The 18,642-nt window shown below is 39.2% G+C and overlaps 1 protein-coding gene across 1 annotated transcript in view; it reads left to right on the top strand.

Annotated features, from left to right (window-relative positions):
* The window catches only part of PIK3R4 (phosphoinositide-3-kinase regulatory subunit 4), a 32,618-nt gene extending 14,030 nt beyond the window's left edge, over positions 1-18,588 (top strand). Inside the window, exons 9-20 of the mRNA XM_034760903.1 lie at positions 689-892; positions 1,836-2,037; positions 4,119-4,312; positions 5,507-5,717; positions 9,616-9,781; positions 10,646-10,810; positions 11,991-12,202; positions 12,787-12,918; positions 14,330-14,430; positions 16,019-16,107; positions 16,644-16,752; positions 17,962-18,588. Coding sequence (XP_034616794.1) covers positions 689-892; positions 1,836-2,037; positions 4,119-4,312; positions 5,507-5,717; positions 9,616-9,781; positions 10,646-10,810; positions 11,991-12,202; positions 12,787-12,918; positions 14,330-14,430; positions 16,019-16,107; positions 16,644-16,752; positions 17,962-18,132 — 1,956 coding nt within the window. The 3' untranslated portion in view covers positions 18,133-18,588. The remainder of the gene's footprint in view (positions 1-688; positions 893-1,835; positions 2,038-4,118; positions 4,313-5,506; positions 5,718-9,615; positions 9,782-10,645; positions 10,811-11,990; positions 12,203-12,786; positions 12,919-14,329; positions 14,431-16,018; positions 16,108-16,643; positions 16,753-17,961) is intronic.
* The last annotated feature ends 54 nt before the right edge of the window (positions 18,589-18,642 follow it).

Raw genomic sequence — 18,642 nt, 5'->3', positions numbered from 1 at the left:
AGTCATCAATGCACTTGGGACTTCAGTGGGACTACTCACATGCTTAAGTGCTGTGCTAGATCAGGGCCAGCGTAGTCAGCACCTTGCAGGATGAAGCAGTTGCAGATCATCCTGTTTGCAATAATTGCCTGCCCAAATGGTGTGCAGTGGCACATCTTTTTGCACAATACTGTAGGTTTCTTTTTGAATGCTTGCCCCAATTGTCTGAGCAAAGAGAAATCCAAACATAATCACAACATGTATTCTGAAAGTACATTTGATTCTTAACATTCTTTGTTTTAACAAACTGTGGTGGTGGTAAGACTGTAAGGAAACTTATTGCTAAAATATTATTTTAAGCAATGCCTTTTTAAAGAAGTTTTATATTGTTGTGTATATCTTAAAATGAGAAGTATTCTGATTTATAATCTTTCACTTCCTGTTACATTATAATACATAGAAATAATATTTTATGCTGTAAAAGACATCTATGGCTCATGAAAGGGTAACTACAACAAATAATGGTATTAAGTAAGATTTAAATTTATAAAAACACTTAATTCTTTTTAAAAGTTGCTTTTCTTGTAACCAGACAGACATTATCGCAACTTGTTCCTCCTTTGATACCCAAAAGCTATTGGACAAGTCTTGTATTTCTACAGATATATGATGCATTCCTTGTTGATTGTTCCCTTTTTCTGAATTGCAGATAGATAAAGAAATAGTCCTGTTGAGTGTCCTTAAGGAGCCAGTAAGTCGGTCCATATTCGATTATGCTTTAAGATCAAAGGACATCGCAAGCCTTTTCAGACATCTTCATATGCGTCAGAAGAAAAGGAATGGCACTCGCCCTGATTGTCCTCCCCCTGAGGATCCAGCCATAGCACAGCTGCTAAAGAAGCTACTTTCCCAAGTAATTATTATTCTTTATTTGTAGTGCAGTAGTACACGCCAGTGAGGCTCTGGTGTGATAGGTTTTGTACAGACACACAGGTAGATACAGTCCCTGTCCCAAGGAGCTCACAATCCAAGGTTCTGATCATACCAAAAACTGCTCAAAAAGTCCCATTGATTTCAGTGCTTGAGTTTGCAGAATGAAGGCCTTGAGAAGGTAATGAGGCATTTTAAAAAAGGTCTGCCATAGAGAGAGACAACCAGGCTAGGGTAAGAGGGAGCTATGGTGTTTAGAGGCTTGCATGTAAAAAAGGAGAAGGGAAAGAGCTTTACAAAGAGGACATAACCACTCCAAGGCCCCAGAGGTGTGCTCCTCCACCTGACCAGAGAGACGGCGTGGGGTGAAGTAGGCTGGCTTTGCAGTACTGAATGGACAAGGAGTATAAAGTCCGTTTTTAAATCCCTTTCCTCCCAGCTGCGGGATATGGGCCCTTGAGCCCATTTCCTTTATTGTACCTCCAGGTAGATAATTGGGGAGGAGACTGGCTAATGATGGAGCACTGTAATCCTCCTTATGGAAATGGCTGGCCTTGAGAACCTCCCATCTACAGCGATGGAAACTGTAGAGAAGACTCAGCCTATGTCAGTTCTCTCCTAGTGTGCACTGACTTCAAATCCCTGGTGATAAGCCAACAAGCCAGATATATCAGTTAGTAGTTCTGTCCTTTAGCAGTTTTGTATCTCTTCTCCCTATCCAAACTTGTGGGGGGGGATGTGTGGAGGGGTGGGGGGTGTAAAATACTGTGCTTACAATGTAGCAACTTCCCCAAAATGTGTTTGAAATGATAAAGTCTGTCTTGAGTTCTCTCCCTTCATTAAGAACCAATAATGTATCCCACTTCTGTATCTCCATATCTTGATGGAAGTTCTGTTTAAAATTGTCTCCATGTGTTTTGTTGTAGGGTATGACTGAGGAGGAAGAAGACAAACTGTTAGCATTAAAGGACTTTATGTTAAAATCCAATAAAGCCAAGGCCAATATAGTGGACCAGAGCCACCTGCATGACAGCACTCAAAAAGGGGTTATTGACTTGGCAACTCTGGGAATAACTGGAAGACAAGTTGATCTTGTTAAAACAAAGCAGGAGCCTGATGACAAACGTGGTTGGTATAGTCTCATGTTTTATCTCTTTGTTTTATTTTCAGGAGGGTTGGGCAGTTGACTCTTGAACATATTCAGTAAACGTTCTGAGTATTTCAGCTTAAACACTGAAACACTGGACTCATAATGATAGTAATAATAAAGCCAGCAAAACTTCACTAAACAGGGGGTGTCACTTGAAATGTCAAACTGGGGGACTGGCTGGCTCCAATGGATTAATAATAGCCTGTGGAGTCTTCCACTTCTAACTAACTGGATTTAACTCTACACAACTCTGGGGCAGTAATGAGCAAAGGTTGTGTGAAGTGAGATGGACTATCAGTAGTGTTTTATATTAAAAATAAATGGTCAGGTTTTCAGTGTCACAGATGACCTTTTTTTCATCACTTTTCTTCTCCCTACTTCCTCTACTGTCCCTTAGTGGGATGACCAGTTTTTTTCACTTTGAATATGTTGGCCACTTGTCTGAGGTGTTTTTAAAGGGTCAAACTCTGGGGAAAAGAGTTGTTTCTAGGAGTGTTTTTTGGTATGTCTCATCAAATGCTTTCTGCATCAACACTGTTCAGCTCCCCCATCCAAACACCTACTCCCAACACCTTGCTGTCTTCTATTGCTTCCATTTCTTTCCCATTCTTCTGACTGTATCATGCCCCCATGTGTGTGCAACTCCTCCCTGATGCTGCAACCTTCCCGCCACTTCTCCTCCTATTTGTGTCTGTTTTTTACCTGGAACTCTGCTTACTACAAATCCCCCAAAGCTCACTACTCCAACTTGCCCTATGGCGAACACGTCAGCTCCCCTCTCTCTCTCTCTCACACATGCCTGCATATTTATTACACCTTGGGAATCTCAAGATTTCTGACTTTGACATTTAAAAGCACAATGCCTGTCAACTCCTTGTGGTATATTATAAAAAATATATAATATACACATAAATTTGGGTGGGGGGAACATAAGCACAAATTTTGGGTCCTGTGGAGTCAGTCATAGAGAGGGTTACAAGTTAATATGTGGAGTCAATGCTTTTAATAAATTTCTCTCCCTTAAACTGATTGATATTAGGCATCTTGCCTTTAGTCGTTATGCATTGGCTTAGTCTGGGGTTAATTTGCCCCGTGTTTCTACTTCTTTTTTAGTTTTAAGTGACCCAAAAAGGAATTTTCAAAATAAATTTCTTAATTACATTCTTGAGCCATCGGAGGTGGCTGCTACCTTGCTGGAAAATGACAGTATTTGATGCCAGCAGTAATCTGCCTAGTGTCATATGATAAACTAGTCCAGTGGTTCTCTACCTTTCCAGACTATTGTACTCCATTCAGGAGTCTGATTTGTCTTGCGTATCTCCTCACTTAAAAATTACAGTACTTGCTTACAAAATCAGACATAAGATTACAAAAGTATCACAGCACGCTATTATTGAAAAATTGCTTATTTTCTCATTTTTACCATATAATTATAAATAATATAAATATTGTATTTACATTTCAGTTTATAGTATATAGAGTAGTATAAACAAGTCATTGTATGAAATTTTAGTTTGTACTGACTTTGCTGGTGCTTTTTATGTAACTAGGCAAATATCTAGATGATGTACTCTGTAGAAGACTTCTGTGTACCCCCAGGGGTGCACGTACCCCAGGTTAAGAACCACTGAACTAGTCTCTCTCCTGTGCCAATACTGGATTAACTTTCGTAGGAAGATCATCATTATTTATGACTTGATCCTACTTCCCTTCTACATTAAAAAAATTCTCTCTGATTTGCATGAGTTATATGAATGGGTCACCTTTAGGATTAAGAATATGCAAATAGAATATTATGTTATTTCAATAAAGCTCTTCTAATGCTAAGTAGGAATTTTCCAGTTGTTAGGTGTCTAAATCTCTCTTTCTTCTAACATCCCTACCAGCTGATTTTAAATAACCCAATAATGCATTTTTTTCTTTGATTAAATAATTGCATAATAAATCTGCATGTATTTATTGGGTTACACTTAGTGCTAAAGTCATGACCAATTTGAATGATTGTTGTAATGAATTAAATCTTATGTTAATTCTTTCTTTTTTGGTTTGTTTCTTATAGCTAGAAAAAATGTAAAACAAGAAGCAAATGTAAATGAAGAATGGAAAAGTATGTTTGGGTCTTTGGAACCTTCTAACATCTCCCAGCCAATACCTAAAGGGCAAAGTGCTGATCAAGAAGCAGCACAGACTGGAAAACCTCTTCGTTCCGAGTCCACTGCTGGCATCTGTGCCAATTTGTCATCCTCTCCACAGGTATTTCTGAAGACCTCACTTTTTTGCATTTTTTATCTAATCTGAATATATAAATAGCAGCAAGCACTTTAATATCTACTCACTGAACATAGTGTTGGGACCAGTGTAAAGAGGGATTTTTTTTTTTTTTTTTAGCCATTTTATGTAGTGTTTCTTTGTCCTTTTGGCTCTTTTGTTCAACAGAATATTGGAGCTTAAAGTTTTAAAAAAATGGGAAAAAATAAGTTCTATGAACAGCATGATCCCAAAGTGAATCTCTAAGTGATGTGTTGGGGGAGACTAGCCAATGCATTAAATAAATTATGCTGACCGTAAAGCTCTTGGAAACCCTTTGGGAATTCAAGAATTTAGGCCCTGTAATCTCCTTTTGGGTGTACCCCTTTTGTCTGTGTCTTCAGTGGAATGCAGCAGTTACCATACCAGATCATAGCAGTGGTCTGTCTACGGTAAAGAATACTGTACCCAGTAGTGGTTAATACCAGATGCAGAGGAAGGTGCAAGAAACCCTGCCGTAAACATGGATGGAATAACCTGTTCATAGGGAAAATTTTTCCCATCCCTCATTACAGATTGATTTGTATTCTGGAGCATGTGTTTGTAGGATTTCCAAAATTGGTATGGATGTTAGGGGCTGCCTGGATGGATCAACTTGCAGGATTAGGGCCTTACTAACTAGCTGTGACATCAGTATTAATTCTGGAACTCTGATGGGAGTTTGTCAAAATTTTTTGGTTTTATGTAAACAAATAATTGTTAGCTAATTTTGTCACTTTGTTGGCAATAGTGATTACAGGTATATTTGCAGTAACTGCTCCTACAACAGTTGCTTGAGGAAATATTAGTAAATATTTTCTTCACGAAAATGTGTACAGCGAATAGACAATTGTGTGCTGTGTTTTGAATAGTAATTTGTATTTAAAGTTGTTATGCAATTAAGACATTGACTCCACTTTCTATGGTGGCTTTGGAACCCTTTCATTAAATGTGGTTGCAGTTTGGCTTGTGGCGAATTGTGTGTCTGCATTCAGTTACTCACTTGTACAAATATTCAGTTCTTAATTTTGAATTTGTATGTTTACTCATCACTAACAGATTAAAGGATAAATGATTCTTCCATGCTCTTGTCAGCGTGACATGCTAATCACATGACTGATTTAGCTGTGAACATTTGTTTAAATTGTTTATGGCATACAGGCAACTGATGGAACAGTTGTCCAGACCAGGAAACCAACCATACAGGTTTTAAGCAGTACAGCTTCACCTTCCACGTACCAGTTACGCATCACTACTTGCAAAACTGAACTTCAGCAGTTAGTCCAACAGAAGCGAGAACAGTGCAATGCAGAAAGAATGGCCAAACAGATGATGGAGAATGCTGAATGGGAGAGCAAACCACCTCCTACAGGTAAAGATCAGGACTAAGGTGTCATTAGACCACAGGTAAAACCTCCTGGATCAAATTACATTCACCATAAGGGAAAATTTGAAATGCCAGGAACACAGGAAATTACTGGGTTAGGAAATCCTGCGATTTTAAGAAGCTGATCTGGACTGGTTCCTTCTTAATATTTCCACTGTCAAAACAGAACCTTTTCCCTAAATGTCACCTAAAAAGCCTTATTTTTAAAACTTTTAAAAAGAGAAACCCTTTTTATATTCCATGTCACTGGATGTGTAGACATGCAAATTATAAATGCTCATTTAAAATCAGTTTCTTCAGCTACCTGTCAAGACCTAGTCATCAGTTGTTCTCTTGCAATCACAGATGACCTTGCTAATACTTCAAGCAGTGCAGAGAATGCAGTTGTCCATCAGTGTAGTTGATTTGTCAGTAACTGTTGCTGGGAAAGAGATTGAACTCTGATCAGCAAGCTTTTCAGTTCACCTTTAACATTGAGAACTGGGTCAGTTTAGCAAAGGGGTCGGCAACCTTTGGCACGCGGCTCGCCTGCACGTAAGCACCCTGGTGGGCCGGGCCGGTTTGTTTACCTGCTACGTCTGCAGGTTAGGCCGATCGTGGTGACCGCTGACCGCGGTTCGCAGTCCCAGGCCAATGGGGGTGGTGGCAAGTGGCGGCCAGCACATCCCGTGCCGCTTCCCGCTGCCCCCATTGGCCTGGGACTGCGAACCGCAGCCAGCGGGAGCCGCGATCGGCCAAACCTGCAGACGCGGCAAGTAAACAAACCAGCCCGGCCCACCAGGGTGCTTACCCTGGCGAGCCGGGTGCCAAAGATTGCCGACCCCTGGCTTAGCATTTTGAGTGAGGCTATCTGTACTGAGGAGGCAGTTAGTTTTATTGTGGCATCTGATTTTTATTTCTAAAGGGCATCCTATTGCATAAGGACACTGACTGACTGACACTGATGCAGCAGATAAAACAGTCATTTTAATTTTTAAATCTACAGTTCAGCACCATCTTGGAACTACTAAAATTTTAGTTTTGTTTCAGGTTAGACCCTGTGCCGTGGTGAGGTTCACAGTACAAAACGTGATTTTTTTCAAAGCATGTTTACAATGGTAATCTCTCTGCTAGAGAAACCATGGCCAATTGACTGAATTTGTAAAATAAGTGGCCTTCCTGACTCTGCTAGTCTCCCTAATGACTCTACTATTTTAACATCATTTGGATATGTCCATTGCCATATTAGCGATAACATTTTATTTATTTGTGTAGTGTTAGTGACCAAAGGCCCCAATCCAGATCAGGGCTCTATTGTTCTAGGCAGTATATAAATGTATAGAAAGATACAGTCCTTGCCCAAGTAGTTGATTAGGTAATTTAACAATTTCACTCTACTTTTAGAAAGCTTTTATGTGTAAAATCTTCAGAAACTTAAACAACAGAGCTAAAATTTTACAACAATTTAAATATTATACTCAAGTTTGGGTAGAGGTATTTTGAGTTTTTTCCTCTTGTGCATTGTAAGTAAAGGATTTAACGTCTGCCCACTGTTCTTATACTGCTGTGTAAAATGGTAGCTGCAATGGTATTTTACCAAGAAATGAGCCATCAAATGATATTTAAATCTTGGTGATCTTGATTGATATACACCTCTACCCCGATATAACACGAATTCGGATATAACGCGGTAAAGCAGTGCTCCGGGGGGGCAGGGTTGCGCACTCTGGTGGATCAAAGCAAGTTCAATTATAACGCGGTTTCACCTATAACGCGGTGAGATTTTTTTTTGGATCCCGCGGACAGCATTATATCAGGGTAGAGGTGTATAAATTGATTTCTCCTTTGAGAGAAATATTGTCTGTGCAGCCATATGTTTTTCATTTGAAGAGAATTGTGCGACCTGTGAAATGCATAATGCATCCCATGACACAGCTGAGCTGTTCCTCTCAGAGAGCTCAAGATCACCAAACAACGTTCACATGTCAAATTTGTTGTTTGTTTCAAGGAAAGATTCACAACAAACATGTGTAAGAGGTTGATCCAGATACTTTTGGTTAGCTCTTTTTGAGAAGAAGCTAATATTTATGTGATGAATTGCATTCATTTAGGAAAAGAGTGCTTGAATTGAAGCTCTGATAACTCCCTCCCCCCTTTTTTTGAAGGATTTTACCGGGTTTCAGATGGCTTTAGAAGAGTTGTCATGCGTTTTATCAAATATCTAAATAGTGCAGAAAACCTAGTGTTAATACAACATTAAAGCTGCAAGATCAACCACTCTTAAGTCAGTTAGTCCCAGGAGTTCAGGTTGCTCAGGCTAAATTAACTGGGCCATGTTGCATATCCTATCTCTTTTATGGCATTCTGAGGACAGTTGCCAATTGCAATATTGTAATTTGAATACTCTATATTTATTGCAAATCAGATTCTCTGCTGCCAACTGGTGAACAGGGGATTCATGTTACAGTTGTGGATCAATAACTTTACAATATTCCTGTGCTTTGACTGGCTTTGTGTAATGTTATTTAGTGCATAGGTCACATCTCTGAAAGAAAATACCCCCCTTCCAGTCCTCCAAACTCTGGTAAATTTGCTTTATTGTAGAAGCGGGGGGGGAGGGGCGGGTTTGCTTTAATTACACCCTTCCCCTGTAATTTGGCATATTGCTAAAACCTATTAGTAATAACTCTGAATCTGTGTTTTGTTTTTAAAAAGTCCCAGTTTAGTTTTTAGATATACTTCTCAGTTTTATGGAACCTGCTCTCACTTCCTGATTGCCAGCCACATTTGGGAGGGGCTAATAATGCTACATTAGTCAGGAGGAGATAGCAATAAGGACTCACACAGAGATGCTGTTGCTGATAATAAGGATTTCAGTTACTATGCCAGGTGCCTGTTACAAAGGAAAAGTAAATCCCTCCTGCTAGGTTCTAGCAATAATGGGGGTGGGGGGGAGAAGGGAGGGGAAGAGGGTGTGATTCTCTCAGCCCTCCATCTTGCTGAGTCCAGGCAGCAGGGACCCAGCCCACACATGACTGGAAGCAAGAGGGCAGGGTACTGCTCTTTCTAAGATGAGAGGCAGGAAGGATGCATTAACCTCTGATAGAAATAGGGTTGGGTTAGTCTCTTTAATGTTCTTTAAGCTACTGCTGCTAACAGTCAGTTTTCCCTTCTTCAAGCTTCCTGCTAGCAGCAGCCCCACCATCAATTTTAGAGTTGCCTGTAAGCAGCTGTCTTTTGTCTCTTTGCTTCCTTGCGAAGCATCCCCTCCCCACCGGGCTTGGGAGTATTTCACTTTGCTTTATTGGAGCAGGCTCTCGGCAGAACAATTTAAGAGCCTTGTTGTCAGAAGTTGCTACCATTTCCTCTATTCCACTGTGTCAAGTAATGAAAATGTGAGAATAGCACTCCACATTGCTGCTGTTCTAAATGCCAGTGGAGTAGTGTCAGTTTAGATCTGAGAGGTCTGAAAGCCCACAATCATTCATCGGTTTTAAACATAGCACCCATGAATTAAATGGGGAGGGGAGCAGTGGTTTGAGAGAAAAGGTTGTTGACCCACAAAATATTTTAAATCCCATCTATGTGCTTCTATTGTATGGAATCCCACACTAGGATCCTTTGGGTCCAGCATCACAGATCAGTCCCAATGACTATCTGTTTGAATGTGTGTAAGATAAATAAATAAAATAATGCTGCTCTTGCTTTTGGGTCTCCTAAAAACATTCTCTTTGGCACCAGTAAAGAGTGCCTAACTCTGGTGTGTCGATGTGCAGTCTGCCTAGTATCTTTTTAGTGTCGTGCCTGCCACCTCTCACAATTTATCACTTGGATGGGGATGGGAATTTTCATATTTCCTTTGTGTTAGGTTTTGGGGGTTGATTTCCTATTGCTCTTTCCATAGGATGGCGCCCTAAAGGGCTGTTAGTTGCTCACCTTCATGAACACAAGTCTGCAGTGAACCGTATTCGAGTCTCGGATGAACATTCCATTTTTGCCACATGCTCTAATGATGGCACGGTGAAAATCTGGAACAGTCAAAAAATGGAAGGAAAAACCACTACGACCAGGTAACTTACAATTCCTTGGAATATGTAGGATCATTTTTTTTTTTTTTTTTTTTTTTTTTTTACCAAGAATATTTAAATACACTCTCAGAGTTAAGCTTGAACCACTCCTACAGTATACTGAAGATCTTAAATATTCAAATGGAACATGTAAATGTGCAACTATAACATTTTATGCTTCATTTTCTAGGAATCTTTGTTCCCTTCTATCTAATTGAAACTACAAGGGGAATATTACATAGGCAAAGTAATTGCAAATCCTTCTGATGTATGGGTGAAATATATGCTGGTACTGATACCTTAAGATCACCTACATTTACAGCTAAATGAGCTTCATAGTTAACTGCCTCATTCCCTGATATGCACTTCAGGAAGTTTGTACTGTTGGTTGAAGAGAAAATGCATGGTACATAATTTATTGAAATTCATATCTTACCGAGAAAAGAAGTCCTATTAATACAAAAAAAAAATGAAGGTAGTAAAGATGCACAGGACCATTATGATAATGAAATTAGAGTATGTATGTTCATAGACAGATTAAGGTATTGTAAAAAAGCTACGTATATGTATGTAAGATTGTAGGGGTTTTATTATTCTGTACCTGTAACACAGAATGATCGTGAAATTGAAGAGTATCATAATGCATATCACAAAGGGGGAGAACTAAGGTTATGCGGGCAACTTAGACTTTGAGATTTCCTGATTTTGGAGCACTTAACTGTGCAACCTTAATATTGTCTTAATGCAGAGTTGTTGTTTTAAGGTGGTGGGAGAGGTGAAATTATATTAAATTGTTTTTTTGAGCTTGCTAAGACATTGGGCCACTACTTGAAACTGCTTCCTATCTCTTCCCCTCCTCCCCCTTAGATCAATTTTGACATATTCTCGGATTGGAGGAAGTGTCAAGACACTTACTTTTTGCCAAGGCTCACACTATCTGGCTGTAGCTTCAGATAATGGTGGGATCCAGCTTCTTGGGATTGAAGCATCAAAGCTTCCGAAATCTCCTAAAATTCATCCAATACAAAGCAGGTACATGTCAACAGTGTCTGTTTCATACTGGAGAATTCATGTACTAGCATCCACTTAACAGTAATCCCCTTCCTCTTGAGTAAAGAGTGCTTGAAAGGATATACAGGTCAATGATTCTAGCACAGGAGAAAGTTGGGAGATATGGGTTATATACCCAGCACTGTCACTAACATGCTTTTGATCGTGAGTTCTTCACCAAACTTCCTATTCCTATTTCCCTCTGTGCAAAATGGTAATGACATTTACTTTTCTCATAAAGTTGTTTCAGGTCTTTATGGAAGGAATATTGGAAAATATTACAATTTATAAAGCTTTTAAAGTTTTACATCGTGTTTGCAAATATATGCCATGTGGTTTTGCTGGAGACCTATAAGTGATTCTTCCAGGCTTTTACTTTGGTGTAGGGATGAATAGGGTGTGTAAACTGTGGAAGGGTGGGAGGTGATTTTGGCCTTTGCTACATCTCTGCCATATGAGAGAGTTTGTCTTAAATATTTAGTATTGCTTCATATTATTTATGATTCTGTTACTTCTGATCCTTAGATGAGGGGTGACTACAAGTCCCACATTAGGTTGCGTCTCCTAAATTCTAGCAGTCCAGGTTAAAAATTCACTGAATGTAGTTTTTTGTCTGATACTTAAACTCAACGTTGTGTCTCAAATGTCAACCTCTGAATTGGGATTAATTTAATAAATAAAATAACCCAAATGTGATCAATGTTCTATCTTTTATAAATTAGAGATTAATTTTCATCCTTGTATATATTGCATCTCTGTATGAAATACATGCTTATTTGCATACGCTCTAGATGACTATCAGTTATGCTGTCAGCACTGTAATAATACTGTACGAGAAACAAAGACATGTACAGTTCCTGCCCTCACAATCTGGACAAATATCAGACATGCTGGGAGACCCACAAGTCACTGCTGTAGTTGTGATTTTTAAAGATGTGCTGACAGCATTTTATTGGGCTGATTAAGATATGTAGGCCTTGCAGGAGAAGTGAATTTGGAGGAGAAATAGGGAAGATGTTCATTGCAGAAAGGTCAGGACTCAGGAGGCAGTGTGAATGAAAACATGAGGATGGCAGTAAAGCATCTTCAGTCTGGGGGAGTGTTAAAGAAACATTTAGACGGATAATATTTGTCTTGTTTCTGATTTGCTTTATTTATCCAGATTGCTAGACCAGAAGGATGATGGGTGTGTGGTAGATATGCATCACTTCAATTCGGGAGCACAGTCAGTGCTGGCTTATGCCACTGTGAATGGTTCCCTAGTTGGATGGGACCTGCGATCCACTAGTAATGCTTGGACATTAAAACATGATTTGAGGCTAGGTCTCATAACCTCATTTGCTGTGGACATACACCAGTGCTGGCTATGTATTGGTAAGTTTAATTATTATTCATTCTCATTGTATTGGTTAGACTTAGTGAAGTTCCTTTAAAATAACTATGTAATTAAAGCTGTCCCTTATAGAGTGCATGGCTCCAGATACTCTTGCTTCCAAAAGGGGAAAGAGAACTTTTAAAGAGCAGATTTCTTTGCAGTAAGTATTCTATTGTATACTTAATCAAGACTGCAGTCCCTTTGCCTTAGGGTATGTCTATACTTACCTCCGGGTTCGGCGGTAAGCAATCGATCTTCTGGGATCGATTTATCTCGTCTTGTCTAGACGTGATAAATCGATCCCGGAAGCGCTCGCTGTTGACGCCGGTACTCCTGCTCCGCGAGAGGAGTACGCGGAGTCGACAGGGGAGCCTGCCTGCCGCATGTGGACCCGCGGTAAGTACCTTGTAGTTCAAACTAAGGTACTTTGACTGCAGCTACGTTATTCACGTAGTTGAAGTTGCGTATCTTAGTTCGAACTGGGGGGTTAGTGTGGACCAGCCCTTAGGAACAGAAAGAGAGGCTATAGATTAAAAAACTGGTGCAACAGTCCCTCTGACAACAAATAAATCTCTCTCACCAGGTACAAGCAATGGTACCATGGCATGCTGGGACATGAGGTTCCAGTTACCCATCTCCAGCCATTGCCATCCTTCCAGGGCTCGTATCAGACGCCTGCTGATGCATCCCCTCTCTCAGTCATGGGTAATTGCAGGTAAAACAGATATCTTACTTACCACCTTATTGCTGAAGATTGTGATTAAGGCTTGTTCTTCACTTTCTGTTGCACTGAATGCTTGATTCTGCAGACTTGCTTCTGCTCAGCAGGTGAGGGTCATAGTTGGATTCTGCCTCTGTGCCTTGTAATGACTTAAAAAAAATACAGTGTTATCCGCTGATGAAAACTATAATCTCTAGACTTTTGTGTTCCTGGATAGTCCAACTCTCAAGAGGTTACGAGCCCAGCACACTGCTTGCCACATATTGTTGCTTAGGGGGAATTTGCTTAAAAGACAGGAGGTGAAATCCTGACCCCATTAAAGACAGTGGGAGTTTTGCTATTGGCTTCATTGGGGTCCCAGATTAGGGAAGATTTTCAGAGGTTTGAAGGATAGTTCAGTGTCCAAATCCCGTTGAACTAAACTCATTTGTGCCTTTGCAAATCTCCCAAGACACTTACTGCAAACACTTGCAGTTGTTTTATTCTTATATACACAGAATTGTAGTTCTCTGCAATAATACTGCAAATATTTTATTAAGTAATGGTGCAGCAGCCCATTCCTGTAATGAGATTTTTTTTATGCTTGAAATATTGTGCAGTAACAGAACATACAGGGTTGCAGTATAGTGAGAATAAAATTTAAAGTTTCTTTCACCCAGTGCAAATTAAAATATTTTTAAATTTGGGGTTCAGAGTTTAAGTAAACTTACTCCTTAAATGTCACCTATTTTATGTAAATAGATGATATCTGGATTTTAAACATCTCTTTGAAAGCCTTTCACTTGTGGGAAACATGCACAAACAGTGCAAGTCCTCCCCCCGGGGGGGTACAGAAATAGCTAAGTTTGTCCTGGTGGACTCTGATCCAGCAAAGGATTCACTCATGTGCTTGCCTTTAAGTATGGGAGTAGATCCCTTAAATTTAAACAGAGGTATTCACATGCTTAAAGTAAAGTACGTCATGAGTGCTTTGCTGGATCAGGGCCATAATAGTCTACAAGAATTTCTATAGACTTAGAATTCATCTGACAAGTGGAAGGGAAGGATGTGCTCTGAGTTCCCTAGCCAGAGTGCTGAACTGTCTCTGATACCTGTGTAGGCAAACCACCATTTACAGTCCCAGGAAGTAAGTGATACGATTATATGTTTTCAAGAGGATATAGGAAATAACGGAGAGTTTAAAACAAAACTACCTTAAAGTGAGGTTTAGGGTCCTTTTTAACCATAGTGGAGCCGCCACTGTAGAGATGAAAACAACAAAATATGTTCAGAACTTACTAATAGAGTGAGGCTGACATGTTCCCCAAGGAGAACAAGCCAAATGTATTGTACACTTAGCCTCTGTCAATAGAAAGCCAAGTCATCTGGTTTAGTTGTAACCGTGTTGGCAATGTCTTTCCTGTAGCTGTTCAAGGCAATAATGAAGTCTCCATGTGGGATATGGAAACCGGAGACAGGCGCTTCACTTTGTGGGCCAGCAGCGCACCTCCTCTTTCAGAATTACAGGTCTGGCTTCCTTTTTCCTTTCCCATTACTGTGCTTTATCGTTTTCCTTAGAATTTCCTCAGCCTCCAAACAGCACTTCAGTATTTTTGCCTGTGTGTTTGTTTCCTGCCTTTGTTTCTGTAGTTTCTCAGCATGTGCTCAGCTTGGGCAACTTAAATCGTGTTTTGCTGTCAAACGAAATCAACTTTCAAAAAAAGGCTAGGATCCTGCAGAAACGAAAGATACAATATAAGGCAACTGCGGGCTCCAGGGAATTAATTGATTTCAATTGTCTGGATTTTTAGTTAAGGGTTTAGCCATTTCTTCCTTATTAAACTTCTTAGATTCAGTAGCTGGGATTGGACCCCTTTGTGTAGCTGTAGTGCGTTTGCGAAGTGACCTTGGGACCAGGTAGTTTGGAGTAGGGTATGTTGCCGATTCCCCTTGCAGCTTCATCTATTGTAGAGGAGGAGTTAATGATACTTAACACACCCACTGGTATGCTTGGTCACCCTATTTTTTCACAAAACAAACTAAGCAACCATCTGTGCTGTGATTTAATTGTAAAGATCTTTCCCCAAATAGCAAATTCATAGTATTGTGTTTGGGTCTGTTCATAACTTAATGACCTTTAAATGTTATTCCTGTGATCACAATACCCCTGTTCTATTGCACTTTCCCTTTACAGAGTAAACCCACTACTGTGTTTAGCAGTTAGTATTAAATAGGGAAAATATACCTTTATATGGAGCAATACACATATGCTTTTTTCACTGTTGCTCATAAGTCAGAGGCACATCCATATCTAGCAGTGAGTGCAGAAGAAACAAAATAAAACCTTTCAAGTAAAAAATATCACTAAGCCCCCCAATAAATGTTAAACATTCATATTGCAATATACGCTGTACTTGGTTAAATGGCCTATCTCCCCTGAATAAAAATCCTAGGTTACCTTCGCTGTTGGGCTCTGAAATACCCCTGTGTAATGATGTTTGCAGTGTTGTTGTAGCCATGTTGATCCCAGGATAATTTGAGCGACAAGGTGGTCCAATAAAAGATATTACTTCATCCACCTTGTATCTCCTATGTAATTATAGCTTTTCATAACTGAGACTTTTGTGATTCAGTTAACTGGCAGTCTGTTGTGCTGGTTCCTGTAACCTGGCCAGGACATCAAGGCTTTATGTGTGTATCGTTGTGCTTTTCAACTTTTACCCAATTTTACCCAATTCTGTAAGAGATAATTACTCTAATTTTACTTAGCTGAGAACGTCCCTATGGAAATGTCAGAGAATTTTTTGTCCTCTCTCATTTGAAGTGTAGGAAGCGTTAGATTCTCTTGCATTGCTTTGTGAACAGGAACAAAAAGACAAATGACTTTTACCTCTATATATTTAAGATTTGACCACTTACCAAGACACCAAAACACCACACTTCATGCTTGTCATGAAACAAAAGCCAACTTTTTACAAATAAGGTGCCTGTTAGTAATTGAGTCACTATTGTACAGGATGCCCGTCTTGTTTTGTGAAGCATGGCAACATAAATTAGTAATTTAGTACAAGAATGTTTTTGGAGATAGTAACATGTTTGCATCTTCCCCCATTAGCCTTCGCCTCACAGTGTTCATGGAATATACTGTAGTCCTGCAGATGGAAATCCCATTTTACTGACTGCAGGTTCAGACATGAAAATAAGGTAAGAATAGCCTGAGGAATCTCTTTAAAAATGTGATGGGTTTTAAAAAATCTAATGAGTAAAACCCCTACTACTAAAGCACCCCCGCATAGTGGAAGGTTAGACATTTGTGCAATTGAATGTTAGCTTTTTCCATGGAGTCAAGAGGTCTGTGCTCTCTGTTCTATTCCTCATTGCTGCTGCCTGTTATATCAGGTCAGTGTTTTTAACTTCCCGCATCTCACTTTTCCCATCTGAAAACTGAAATAATACCCACCTTTTGTAAGTGTTTGATATGCTGTGCTGGAAGCAGCAGTTAGCAATGCCTTGTGAGCAAATGTGATATTAACTTTGATTTTCCATATTTATAACCTATAACTCTTCCGTTCAATGCTTCTGTAAAGTCTGGGCTAACTGAATTTTACCTTAAGGGCAAGAAGGCTCTTACACAATCGCATTGAGGTTTAAGCAGCATTAAGCATTTATCATCATGTTTGTTTGGATTTTTTGGGTTGTGTGTGTTTTGGTTTTGTTTGTTTTTTTCCTCTGTCTCTTAGGTTTTGGGAAATGGCTTACCCTGAGAGATCGTACATTGTTGCAGGAAGTGCTACTTGCCCATCTGTATCCTACAACAGGAAGATAATTGAAGGCACAGAGGTGGTTCAGGTATCCTGTTCTCTTTTGGTTTTGTTTCTCTGGCTCCTCTAGGCCAGAGTTCAAATTACACCAGTATGATGGTAGGGAAGCTTTCATTGCTGGCACCTGTGCCTTACCTCTTCTCTGGATCAAGAATTTCAGTCTCTTAGCAAGTTATATTTAAATAATGTTTAAAAACAAAAAGTGCTTGCTTTTGACAAACAGTGCCGCCTAATAGTATTCAGTAGGGGGACCCTGATACCTTGGGATGACTTTTGTGATCCTGAAACTCAGAGATTTAACAATTTTGGCTTGCTGGTCACTGTGGCATTTCCACTGCAGGCTGTTACCCAAGTAGTGTGGGATTTGTCCTGCAGTTAGAAGTTGAGTACTGTATCAGTTATTTATGCAATGCTGTAAGTACACTATTTATTCCTTATGGGATAATTAAAAACAGTTGGAGCACAACTTAAATCACATCAGAAAAGTACAGGAATGTTTTCATTTCAGAATTCTGCTGCGATTAATATGTCCCTCAAAGTGACCTCTGGCACTTGCAGCTTTACTGATGTTTAAATATGACTTTTTGTAATGGTTTTTTATTGATTATTTAACTGAATAAATGCTATTTCAGAAACTTCTACTAAGGAGGCATTTTTACATATTTCCTTAATATGTAAAATCAGTTGCCAAGGGTGGTTTTTTTTGTTTTTGTTTTTGTTTTTTTGGTAGAGTTTTCCCTTATGAAAAAGTCCTATACAATTAGGACAAAACTGATTGGATTCCCTGGAGATTATTATAAAAATCTGTAGAATTTTAATATATCCTTTCTCTAAAGTTTAACATAAATGATATCCCTGCTACAGAATTGTTAGTTTAAACATTCTAGATGAACTAATCTTTTCTATAGGATTTTTCCATGAGGACAACTATGCATATATTTTCTCTTTTTAGCTTTTCCTTTACTGAAGTTGTAATATTGAATTTGGCACACCAGTGTTATGTTCTTATCACTAATACAGAATTATGACTCCAGTGCAGACTCAAGAAGCTAGATTTTGAATGAAAAGGGCTCTTACCTCCACCCTCTTCAGAATAGGAGGAGAACTTCTGGCAAAAGACAACTTATGTTGATTTTTTTTAATGGTCGTTCTAGTTTGCCAGAGTATTAAACATCATCTTTTAAATTTATGTAATTTTGGAGACTTGTTTTATTTGAATACTTCCACTCTCAAACAGGAAATTCAAAATAAGCAGAAGATGGGCCCCACCGATGAGACCCCTCGTCGCGGACCAGAGTCTCTACCAGTCGGACACCATGATATCATCACAGATATTGCTACTTTCCAGACTACTCAAGGATTTATAGTAACTGCATCAAGAGATGGAATTGTTAAAGTGTGGAAGTAAAAGTTGCACTAATATATAGTATGTATATATTTGTAACAAAAAATAGTATTATAGTGATTTTGAAGACTATGAAGGTGACCATACATCAATCACTATGGTTATTAAAGCTTGTTTAAAGGCCCTTTGAGTTATTTTATTACAGCTGCTTGGTTTCTGTAGCACTTTCTGAAAGTAACACGCAGAAGCAGTTTATGAAGAAATTGTATTTATCCTCATGGTAACCATACTATTCTTCGGGAACCTGTAAGAAAATAGTTTGAAATATTATGTTGCGGATTATAAACAATGAAAGCTGCTGACCCCTACATAGACAGTATTTATGAAGTCTGACTTTTTTTACATTGAGTCTGGAAGAAGAGTGAAAGAATTTGTTGCACTAATGTCCATGTATACCCTGATACATATACAGTTAATACTAGAGAATAAACTCCATTTGAGCTTACTTGTACAGTAGCTTTTGTCTGCAATATCTGTTGTCCCTTTACGTCTATGGTGTGCTGAACCTTGAAA

The sequence above is a fragment of the Trachemys scripta genome, chromosome 2 (assembly GCF_013100865.1).
Source record: "Trachemys scripta elegans isolate TJP31775 chromosome 2, CAS_Tse_1.0, whole genome shotgun sequence".
NCBI lineage: Eukaryota > Metazoa > Chordata > Testudines > Emydidae > Trachemys > Trachemys scripta.
This window is presented reverse-complemented; position numbering and strand designations above follow the sequence as displayed.